Raw genomic sequence first — 12,435 nt, forward strand, 5'->3', positions numbered from 1 at the left:
GGTTGCAGGAGTCGGTTTTGACAGAGAGGCTAGTATACGCTGCTCTCTTGTTCATTCACAATCTGTGCTACAGCGGAGACGAAAACTGAGGAGGAGGAAAACCATTTCGGGTATCCCCAGAAGAGTTCAGCAAGAAATAGGTGTGGTATAAAACTGTTAATGGTTAACATTCTGTCGGGTGCCGATTATATGGACACATAATGGAAGCCGGCCTTTAACCAGCTTCCTTAAAAACATCAACTATTATTGTAACTCATAGAGGTTTTGAAATGATGTGTACTTGTTTTGTGTTCAGTAAGCCAGGTAGTATTACTTTTTAAATTTGCATTCTTGACTGTGAAAGCTTGACTTTATGGATTTACTCATATATGCATTGGAAAAGACCTTGATGCTGGGAGGGATTGGGGGCAGGAGGAGAAGGGGACGACAGAGGATGAGATGTCTGGATGGCATCACCGACTCGATGCACATGAATTTGGATGGACTCCTGGAGTTGGTGATGGACAGGGAGGCCTGGTGTGCTGCAATTCATGGGGTCACAAAGAGTCGGACACGACTGAGCAGCTGAACTGAACTGAACTGAACTGAGGTAGCGCTAGTGGTAAAGAACCCACCTGCCAATGCAGGAGACGTAAGAGATGTGGGTTTGTTCCTGGGTCAGGAAGATCCCCTGGAGGAGGGCATGGAAACCCACTCCAGTATTCTTGCCTGGAGAATCCCATGGACAGAGGAGCCTGGCAGGCTACAGTCCATGGGGTCACAAAGAGTCAGACGCAATTGAAGCTAATTAGCATGCACATTCAGATTTTATGGCTGAAATATAGTATTTTGCTAACTTGTAAAAATATTCTGAAGGTAGAAATTAAGCAAAACAAGATTCAGTGAAAGACTCTTTTAGAAAAGTATAGATTTGTCTGAAGAGAGATATACTCTATGACATTAATTATTTTAAAAGGTAAATTTTAAGCATATTCAAATATTGAATATTGATAACATGATACCCTGGGTTACAGTTTTTCTATTTTTTTTGTTAAATGTACTTAAGATATCTCTTCCTATAATTTTAAAAATTATTATGATAGTATCTCTTGTATATAAGATTATATCATAATAAATTCTATGATTTTTATTTCATTATGCTTATATCAAGAAATAAAAGTGTATAGTGGCCAAAAAAACAAGATGTATTTTACTTAAAAAATATTAGACCTACTGGGGTAAAGTAATTTGATCGTGAAGAGAGAGAAATCACAAGAGATATAAATACTTCTCTTCTCTTAGTGTATATACATATATACATACAGTGTGTATTTCTGTGTATATATATAGAGAGAGAGAATCAGAGAGGCAAAGGGACAGAGAGAGACTGCCCAAAGCATTGTAATTTTCTCCTCATTTTATACACTGATTTTTTTTTTTTTTCCTGTAAGAAAAACTTCAACATGCTAGCATCCAAACTTGTGGACAGCTCTCAGAATGTCTGTTCATCTGCTGATGTATAAAGTATCTCACTGTGCCTTTCCATGTGCCCTAGATTCTGATGAATCACCTGTGGCCAGGGAAAGGAATGTGATTGTGCACACAAATCCAGACCCTTCCAACACTGTCAACAGGAGGTCTGGAACCAGGGACTCGGAGTGCCAAACTGAGGATATTCTGATTGCTGCTCCATCCAGAAGAAGAATCAGAGCTCAAAGAGGTCAAAGTATTGCAGCTTCCCTTTCTCATTCTGCTGGCAACATTTCTGCACTGGCAGACAAAGGTGACACCGTGTTTACTACTGCAGTGAGCAGCCGCACGAGATCTCGGAGCCTTCCCAGGGAGGGCAACAGAGGTGGGGATGCTGAGCCCAAAGTTGGTGCTAAACCCTCAGCATATGAAGAGGGGGAGCCTTTCGTGGGAGACCAAGAAAGAACCCTTACCGATTGCAGTGAGGCCCCCAACAGCCCCAGTGCACAGGAGCACCAGCCTGCTTTGAGCCTGGCCTGTTCTCAACATCTTCACAGCCCCCAGCACAAGTTAAATGAGAGAGGGAGGTCGCGTCTGTCCCGGATGGCTGCCGATTCTGGCAGCTGCGACATCTCCTCCAACTCGGACACCTTTGGGAGCCCCATCCACTGCATTTCCACAGCTGGCGTCCTCCTCAGCAGCCACATGGACCAGAAAGATGACCACCAGTCATCCAGTGGCAACTGGAGCGGGAGCAGCTCCACATGCCCCTCACAGACCTCAGAGACGATCCCTCCTGCAGCTTCGCCTCCCCTCACTGGCTCTTCACACTGTGACTCGGAGTTGTCACTCAACACGGCCCCTCATGCTAACGAGGACACCAGTGTCTTCGTGACAGAGCAGTACAACGACCAATTGGAGAAAGTGAGAGGCCACCGGACAAACTCCTTTACCTCCACGGTGGCAGACCTGTTGGACGACCCCAACAATAGCAACACGAGCGACAGCGAGTGGAATTACCTACACCATCATCACGACGCCTCCTGCCGCCAGGATTTTAGTCCTGAGCGTCCCAAGGCAGACAGCCTGGGCTGCCCAAGCTTCACGAGCATGGCCACTTATGACAGCTTTCTGGAAAAGTCTCCGTCGGACAAAGCTGACACCAGCTCTCACTTTTCAGTGGACACAGAAGGATACTACACCTCCATGCACTTTGACTGTGGTCTCAAAGGCAGTAAGAATTATGTCTGTCACTATGCAGCCCTGGGCCCGGAGAACGGCCAGGGCGTTGGGGTTCCTCCTGCACTTTCAGACTGTGCCTGGCAGGACTACTTAGACCACAGGAGGCAGGGGAGACCAAGCATCTCTTTCAGGAAACCAAAGGCAAAGCCAACTCCACCTAAACGTAGCTCATCATTGAGGAAGTCTGACGGAAATGCAGACACTTCTGAGAAGAAAGAACCAAAGACAAGCAGTGGCCAGCTCCTGCCTCACAGTTCCAGGGAAATGAAGCTGCCTCTTGATTTCTCCAACACACCTTCTCGAATGGAAAATGCCAATCTTCCCACCAAGCCAGAACCTTCGTGGATGAACCAGAATGAACATGGTATTAAGGAACCTCAGTTAGACACTCCAGATGTTCCACCATTCAAAGATGAAGGTGCTGAATCAACTCACTATGCAGACCTCTGGCTTCTAAATGACTTGAAAACAAATGACCCTTACAGATCTTTATCAAATTCAAGCACTGCTACAGGTACCACTGTTATCGAATGCATTAAATCTCCAGAGAGTTCTGAATCCCAAACATCCCAGTCAGAATCTAGAGCCACCACCCCCTCCCTTCCTTCTGTCGACAATGAGTTTAAACTGGCTTCACCAGAAAAGCTGGCTGGCCTGGCATCTCCATCAAGTGGCTACTCCAGCCAGTCTGAAACGCCAACATCCTCTTTCCCTACTGCTTTCTTTTCTGGCCCACTGTCTCCTGGAGGCAGCAAAAGAAAGCCGAAAGTCCCAGAAAGGAAATCTTCCCTCCAGCAACCCTCTTTAAAAGATGGCACTCTGTCACTAAGTAAAGATCTGGAACTTCCAATTATACCTCCTACCCATCTTGACCTAAGTGCTCTTCATAATGTCTTGAACAAACCATTCCACCACCGCCACCCACTACACGTCTTCAGTCATAATAAGCAGAACACAGTAGGAGAAACTCTGAGGTCCAATCCTCCACCGTCTCTTGCAATTACACCCACGGTCCTGAAATCAGTTAACCTTAGGTCCATCAGTAAATCTGAAGAAGTTAAGCAAAAAGAAGGCAACAACACAGATCTCCCCTACCTGGAGGAAAGCACTCTCACCACAGGTAAGATTAGGCCACACGTGATTAAGAAATCATTACCATGTCAGTACACCACTGAAGACACCATCCTGTCCTTTTTAGACTCCTCTGCAGTTGAGATGGGACCAGATAAACTACAGTTAGAAAAAAAACATACTTTTGATGTGAAGCATCATTGTGATCCAGAAACAGTAACCTCAGCTGGTAGCAATCTTCTAGATTCAAGTGTCACAAGAGACCAAATGCATATGGAGAGTGAGCCTGTTTCAGAAAACAAACCAAGTAAAAGTTGTGACTTTCTCACGGAAGGCTTTCAGAGGGTCTCTGCTGCTTGCCCAAATGATTCAGATGGTAAGACACTGCAATATGGAGCTGGTCCGGATGGAGCCCTAGCGCAGGTCCAGAAGTTGTCTTTTGTAGATCGCGAGGAAGCTGCACCCCCAGAGTCTGTGGATGTGCTCACACCTCAGTCAGACTCTCCAACTCGAGTCACAGACATAGGCTATCAACTTAAGCGTCAACTTGGGATGAGCCACCACCATGACAAAGTGCCTGGGAATATCAGCTCCGAAGCAGAGATATCAACTATAAATCCATGCCCTGAAAAGTGTTCTGAGCAGGAAAATATTGCTTCAGGGATTTCAGCCAAAAGTGCCTCTGATAACAGCGGAGCAGAGGAGACCCAAGGAAGTGTGGATGAGGTTTCACTGAAAGGTCAGTTGTTGACACCTTTGTCACAATGGAAAGGTGTCTCTTGGCACTTCCTGAAGTGTTCTTTCTTCTCTTCCCCATAATACAGTACAGCCCTGGGTATTGCTTTCCCTCCTCCTTTTTTTTAAAATATAAATTTATTTATTTTAATTGGAGGCAAATTACTTTACAATATTGTATTGGTTTGTAGCAATACTCATATCAGATAAAATAGACTTTAAAACAAAGGCTGTGAAAAGAGACAAAGAAGGACACTACAGAATGATCAAAGGATCAATCCAAGAAGAAGATATAACAATTATAAATATATATGCACCCAACATAGGAGCACCACAATATGTAAGACAAATCCCTCCTCCTTTTTAACTTACTAAAACAATTACGATCAAAGCTTTTGTTATGGAGGGACTAAGTGATAGCTCTTTCATTGTAAAAATGGCAGCCAGGTAACTGCTGTTTATTGTTCCCCAAGTGAGTGAAGCCCAGCAATGTGCCAGGTGACTTCTTCCTAAAGATGCTTTTGTTCTTAATTTAAGAATCGTCACCGAGTGATGACTCTGTGATCTCACCATTAAGTGAAGACTCTCAGGCTGAAGCAGAAAGTGTGTTCGTGTCTCCCAACAAACCTCGAACAACTGAGGATTTGTTTGCAGTTATTCACAGGTGAGGCAACGACACCAAAGGTTTCGCTTCTGATGATGCTTCTCATCAAATGCAAATATGGAAAAGCCTTGGGTACTAGTAATACATTCCTCAAAAAACACAAGGAAAAAAATTATTTTTCCAAATCAAATTGATAGACTTATATTCAAGTTGAGAAATATGTGGCTTTATATGTAGTGAGGTAGACTTCAATTGAGAGACTTTCCTAAGAACTGCTGAGGGAAGCTGTTTTTTCCCCCAGAGGAAAGACGTTCTGGAACAAGTTTTTATTTGAAAGCAATTTGTGGTCAAGTAACTTAAGAGTGAAAACTCAAACTCTAGTGTAATCCCTGACTTTTAAATAATTTCTTAACCTAAAAAACATGCTCAAAGCTATAACCCTACACTAGCAGAGGTAAGTTGACTCACTACACACAGCCCCAGATTTAAAACAAGACAGTGTAGAAACCTGCCCATTTCACAGTCCACAACAACTAATCACTACTCTCTTTTCCCCCCCTCTTCCTAAAACTTTTCTTTAATAACACTGGCCTTCTCTAGATTTAACGCTCCATACCAGGCTCCTCCATCCCAGTGTTCTTGCCTGGAGAATCCCAGGGACGGAGGAGCCTGGTGGGCTTCTGTCTATGGGGTCGCAGAGAGTCAGACATGACTGAAGCGACTTAGCAGCAGCAGCATCCCATGAATAGGGGATGTCCTCTGGGCTGCTTCCGTGCTGATCATTCACATTCTCTCATCAGTCCCCGCACCCCTGTGATCAGAGCCCCTATTTGCAAGAACACTCCTTACAAGCTGTGACCAAAGAACAGAGCAGGAACTAGCCCTTGGAAACTGAGCCCGTATCAGACTGAGCTGTCCAGAGCATGCCTACTCCTTTCACAGCTGCGACTGCCTACTTCACTAGGTCTCAGTGACCTAGATGCGGCTCCCAAGGGACAAAACTTGGGAACTGTCTTGTCTTCCTCATGGAGTTATACTGTGAAGCAAGTTCTTCTCAAGTAGCTTACCACTGTTTTTTTCCCCAGGATCATACCTCCTAGGGGAACTCATGTTTTCTCTTCATGTGGGTCTCTCATAAAGAAGGAGCACTGCTCACAAGCACATTCTGTGTAGACCTTAGCAGGCTCACCTTTCTATTCGGAGAATGAAGAATCATTATTTTTCTTTGTCCCCAGTTACATTCCCCTCACCCGCTTTTATCCCCAACCTTAGGACAAGTTATTAAATGCTGTGTGAGTTAAAGAACCAATGCTAGTGTCTAGAAGAGTGGACAGAATGTAAGGAGTAGAGTCAGAAGGACATTGAATTGAAACCCAATGCTGCCACTTATCCAGTCTTGAGTCACTTAAAACCTGTGTACCTATTCCCTTGCTGTAAATAGGGTACCTATAGCTCATGCGTTCTGTTCTGATGATACAGTATCATGTCATTGTCTAGAATATGATAGATACCACAAGCAGACATTAATTTGAAATCCCTACCTTATTGGAGTGCCAGACACTGGCATACACAAGGTAGTAACCACAGAGCTTCCAGTACATGAAAATCAGGCTGGTCTCCAATTGCAAAGCTGACATTTTCTCTAACCTACAGGTTTTTAGGTTGGTGAGAAAGCAAGTCACCAGTACGTTTCAATGAACTGAAGTCATGCTGACTCATGATTAAGATCACTAAATTTATGCCTGTTTATTTTAGCTAAAGAAATAATACAATGATGGATGGGTGCCTAGGTTTGGTAGACTTAACAGAGTTTGGCAATCTTAGATTTACATTTAGGCAGCATTTATTTATGTGCAGCACAGTGACAAGAAACATTTTCTTTTCTTGAGAGCTTATAGTGCACAGAGCTTTAAGAGCTCCGGAGGTGGCCTAGATACTGATTAATAGAGTGTTGACATTCCTAGGTAGCTATGGAAAATGGTATTTGCAGCCAAAATAGATCGACTTATTTAAGGAGTCATGGAAGGAATATCTTTATATGGAGGAATTTTAAAAGTAGACAGAATAGTATAATGCACCCACCCCTCCTCCCCACCTAAACACACACACAGACATGTCTATCACCCAAGCCTATCAACCATCAGCCTGTAGCTAGTCCTGTCCCATCCATACCTCCATCCACTTTGCTCTCCCAGTATTCACGGGAAGCCAGTCCCAGACATCAGAGTATTTCATCTGTAATACAGAGACAGGCTGAATGAAGGGGACAGTCTTCACCATCTACATGCTAACCAGAACTCAGCAGTAGTTTTTTATACTTTTGTGAAACATGCCAGTAAGTCCTCCTCTAAAACCTCTAGCCTCCACATGAGTCATTATTTGAAACGGTCCCTTCCATAAACCTAATTCCTGTCCACTGGTTATTGGAGAATTTCCCGCAGGCTGCAAGTACAAGGGTTGGGTCTTACTCCTCATGTCTGCGGCCCTAATGCTTAGTATCCCAGCCGACAGGGGGCACCGAACTGCTCTTTAAGGGGATGCAGGAATGTGACTTAACACTTTTAGTTTCATCCAAATGTATTGTGGACTGAGATTTTTCCCCTTCTTAAAAGGTCCAAGAGGAAAGTACTTGGAAGAAAAGATTCTGGGGACATGTCTGTCCGCAGTAAATCGAGAGCTTCCCTGGGCAGCAGTAGCAGCAACAGTGCCGGTTCTGTCACCTCGCCCAACAGCAATGTGACCACCCCAAACAGCCAGAGGTCTCCTGGCCTCATCTACCGAAATGCCAAAAAGTCCAACACATCCAATGAAGAGTTTAAGCTATTACTCCTGAAGAAAGGCAGTCGCTCAGATTCCAGTTACCGTATGTCTGCTACTGAGATCCTGAAGAGTCCCATCCTGCCCAAACCTCCTGGGGACCTCACCGCGGAGTCCCCCCAAAGCCCCCATGAGGCCCATCAGGGGTCACCAGGAACTGAAGCACTATCTCCCCTCTCTCCGTGCTGCCCACGGGTTAATGCAGAAGGGTTTTCCTCAAAGAACTTTGCCACCTCAGCATCGGCCAGGGTTGGACGTTCCCGGGCTCCTCCTGCGGCCAGCAGCAGCCGCTACAGTGTCCGCTGCAGGCTGTACAACGCGCCCATGCAGGCAATCTCCGAGGGTGAGACCGAAAACTCTGACGGGAGCCCACACGACGACCGATCCTCCCAGAGCTCCACGTAGGCAACCCCTCCAGGCTGGCTATCCAAGGCCAAATCCTTACTCATATGAGGATGGAGGAACAAAATGGAAGACGTGGGATAAGTCAACATGTGGTGGGGTCCCATCACGTTTACCAACGAGTTCCTAAATATTTTCTGGGGAAATGGAAGGTGGTTCGGTCTTTCTTATGTTTTTCAGTAGCTGCACTGTCTTTCATATTTTTCTTTAGCATAGTTTGATTTACTCAGTCTCATTCCTTTTGATAATAGAGAATTTTAAAATGTGTGCTTTTCACAAAACCTAGAAAATTTTTTTCCCAGAGCTGCCTATTCAGAAAACAAAGCCCTCACTGTCATAATTCATATGAAGATGAAATTACTCTGGAGGTTTGGTATATTTTTACATTCAAATGGACTAAAGCAAAATTTAGAAGAACTACACACATGTAAATACCATATTTTTGATAAAAATGTGTAAATAGATTTATCGATGACGAGTGGACATGTGGCCAATTATCTACCACACACCAACTGTTTATAGAACACAACAAATACAGTGTAATAATTGTATTCTGTGAATACCATTTTCATATCGAAGACCATATTTAAATGTCCACCAATATGATTTCTGAGTGATAAACCTCAAATATGACTTTTAAACTGGTGAAATAAAGGAAATCTTGAGGTCATATAGTGAAATGTGATTAATTTAAAACAATGAATTCAGACTTAACCATTTTTGTGACAAATTGCAGCACCACACAAACTACTGGTAACACGTGGCTGATGGGCCATGTGGTAATCTGAACAGAAGTAAAAGCATGCTTTTGATTTAAAAAACAAAATTAGTGAGAGAAGTCATCATTTTCAATACAAAGCCCTGAACAACAGCACTCGACAGTGTCCTTTTAACTTCAATTTTTCAATGGATTGCTTTAAAGAGAATGAGTAGGGGAAACAGTAGTTACTTTTAGGTTCCATTTTATATTACACTGCTGGGGACATAAACAGTCATAATCTGATGACTATTATCTTTAAACTCCTTCAACAGTTTAGCAATTAGCTCCAGGTTCTTTAATGAACAAAAATAAAACATAAGCATGCCACAGAGCTGTGGATTTATCAGTAAGTACCTGCAATGAGTTTTCAGTGACGCTTTCTCTCTGTGCTGATGAGATTCATGCTACCTAAAAATTAACAGAAATGACACTGTGAACAACGTAGTTGGGTAATAGGTATGTGTATATGCATTATTTATATTCACTGTTAAATGGGATTGGGGAGCATCTCTGGTTCACAATGCTACATACAACTGAGTTTTTGTCTGATTTTACTCTATCTGCTTGATGGCAAAAGGGGAGGGTGGTGGGTGGGACAAGAAATGTCAGGGCAAGTGCTCTGATAAAATGAAGGCAGGGAAACAAGCTGAATTACTTGAAATTACTTGAATTTTCTTGTCTTAAAACTGAAAAAAAAATGTAATTACAAGTTGAAATCTGCCAATGGGTTATACACCCGTGATTTTAACATGAACTGATACTAATGTTGGAGATGATGTCAGAAATATAAGCAGCTATGAACTTGGAATATGTTTTGAATGAGAGAAGGTAGAAAGTAGAGAACTAAGAAGGAATATGGCTTATAAAAGAATAGAATGTAATTAGAATGATAGAACATACCAGAGTTACCAAGAAATTGATAAGCAGCTGGTTTTAAGCTTATGCAAGTGGTATTTGGGAAAGTAGAATGTGTGAAAGGGGGTTTGTGGTTTTGGTTTAATTCATGCAATATGAAGGAGAAAGCCTGGTCTAAGAAGATGCTGTCTTTCAATAGAAACACTTTATAAGACATTACAGAGTGAGAATTACAGGATCTGATTGCTGTTGGGTTTCTGTTTGTTTCTTTGGGGAAAAAAAATCCAGTTTATTCTGTTTTCACTATCAAAATGTGTTTCTTAATTTCTTATCATCCTTGTATGTAAAAGGGGTGCTGGGGGTGGTGGGGTAGAGGAGGGAGAATGTGTGTGTGTCTGTGTGTGTGTGTGTGTGTGTGTGCGCGCGCGTGTGTGTATGCTTGTGCAGGGATAGATAAGCTACCTGATAAAGGATACATTTGAACATTTATAAATGTTATACTTTTTATTAAAAGAAAAATGTTTGGGGGTTTGGAACAAATGGACCATCATTTCTCATTGGAACCCATTAGTTAAGAAAACCAGCATGGTTTAACATCACATGGGAACATGAATAACTTTTTTCTCATGCTTTGAAAAGTACACTTGGCAAACTTTTAAAAATAAGGTTTTTAGACAAATGCGATAAGAAGTCATTTCCAGTCACAATAGGTGATCTTTTGTAATTTTCATAAAAGCAGTTCGTTTGCAGTATGGCTTTTGTGTGATTAGGGGTTTTTTAGTGTAAAGAAAGGTATGTGGGCTTTAAAAGTGATTCTAAATCTTGAACAGAAAACACAAATTGGCTTTAACAAATATGTCACCTTATTATTGATATTAATTTAAGTAATGGTACCATATATATTTTAAAATACATATTGACTTGAATTGTGAGGCAATAAGAGCATCTATATGTAATGATCACAGAACTAACCCTTAGAATATAGTTTTACTTATTTTGTTTACTCTAAAAATCTATAGCAGAGTTTCTCTATTTTATATTTCATAGATTAAAAAAAAAAACCCAGATAAAGATGGATTTAAAATTCATTGTGCAAAAGAGTATTGAGTAACAAACTGAGTTTAAAAAAAGCAAGAAATTCCTTTGTAATTTGGAATAGTCTACATGGCTTTATCACATAGCATATAAGACCAAGATTTAGAGGGCTGTCTTCAACATCACTGCCGTCTTGAAGCAGGATACACACATTAGGTATTGTGAGGAACATCAACCCAAACTTTTCTTCTGTTGTTTGCACTGATGCTATTTTTTCTTCTTTTATGTTATACAACATGTCTATGTTGTGTGGGGGAGATATTTTTTCCTTATTTTTTGATTTTTTTTCTTTTTTTTTTGGCTAAGTAGAGGACATGGACTAGTTGTAGCAAACAAAAACATGCTGTTTGCTCTTTCCAAAGTTCAGTGAGAGAGTACATATGCTGCACTGGTGGCAGACTCAGAGAATTAGATCATGACAAAGATTTACAACTATGAGGAAGGTTACAGTGTAACTCTTTTGGTACTAGAACCAGTTCATGCTGGCCGAAAGACAATAGTTTATGGACTTGCCTCCATTTTGTATTTTTGTAATATTTGTAAATATGGACTTTTTAAATTGTTGCAAAAATGGTTTCTTTTGTAAGATGTTTTCAACGTTTACATTCAATTCAAGCCTTTGTATATTTTAGAGCTGTGCAACACTTTAAGTCTTGTATTTATTTTTAGTAAAAATGGTGACAATTTCATTGTGAACCCCTCTCAAAAAAATGTACCAGAAAAGTTTGATTACCTAGAAAGTGTGTATAGAAACTGCAAATAAACGTGACTGCAATTAAACAACTGGCTTCTCTCTTCATTGTTATGTAATTGCATAACATGGATTTAAAATTCACTGTGCAAAAGAGTATTGAGTAACAAACTGAGTTTTTAAAAAGCAAGAAATTCCTTTGTAATTTGGAATAGTCTACATGGCTTTATCACATAGCATATAACACCAAGATTTACTGGGCTGTCTTCAGCATCACTGCCGTCTTGAAGCATGCATGCCTGGGGTTTCACAAACAGCAAGTGTTTCATAGGGGACCTGGACCTAAGCAAGGGGAACTGCTATGGTAAAAGTATGAGCAAAATAATAATGGTAATAATAAACACTGTCTCTGTAATGGGCTCTAATTTTGCTTTGTATTTGAGAGGAGAGAGAATACATTTCCAACATCCAGTATACTTTCCTTGTACCTCTCCAGGCCAGGAAATTACTTATGGCTTTTCTTTAAAGTAACCTGCTTGGTTTCTGATAATTACTGACTGTGATGAGCAACCTTGATACACCACTAAGTAATGTCACGAACCCTTTATCATGCAAATTTGTGTGCCAGATACTGTTCCAAGTGCTTTGCTTACTCTAATTCAAGAATATCCACTGTGCCCGTTTAACCATATAGGGAAACTGACGCACAGAGCC

General features: G+C 41.6%; 1 protein-coding gene across 50 annotated transcripts in view; it reads left to right on the plus strand.

Moving 5' to 3' along the window:
- Positions 1-11,813, plus strand: part of NHS (NHS actin remodeling regulator) — a 505,180-nt gene extending 493,367 nt beyond the window's left edge. For all 50 annotated transcript variants that reach the window (XM_055564127.1, XM_055564142.1, XM_055564128.1 and 47 more), the window contains 4 exons: positions 9-140; positions 1,535-4,501; positions 5,035-5,161; positions 7,714-11,813. In XM_055564127.1, the coding sequence (XP_055420102.1) occupies positions 9-140; positions 1,535-4,501; positions 5,035-5,161; positions 7,714-8,323 (3,836 nt within the window). In that variant the 3' untranslated portion in view covers positions 8,324-11,813. The remainder of the gene's footprint in view (positions 1-8; positions 141-1,534; positions 4,502-5,034; positions 5,162-7,713) is intronic.
- The last annotated feature ends 622 nt before the right edge of the window (positions 11,814-12,435 follow it).

The sequence above is a fragment of the Bubalus kerabau genome, chromosome X (genome assembly GCF_029407905.1).
Source record: "Bubalus kerabau isolate K-KA32 ecotype Philippines breed swamp buffalo chromosome X, PCC_UOA_SB_1v2, whole genome shotgun sequence".
Lineage (NCBI taxonomy): Eukaryota > Metazoa > Chordata > Mammalia > Artiodactyla > Bovidae > Bubalus > Bubalus kerabau.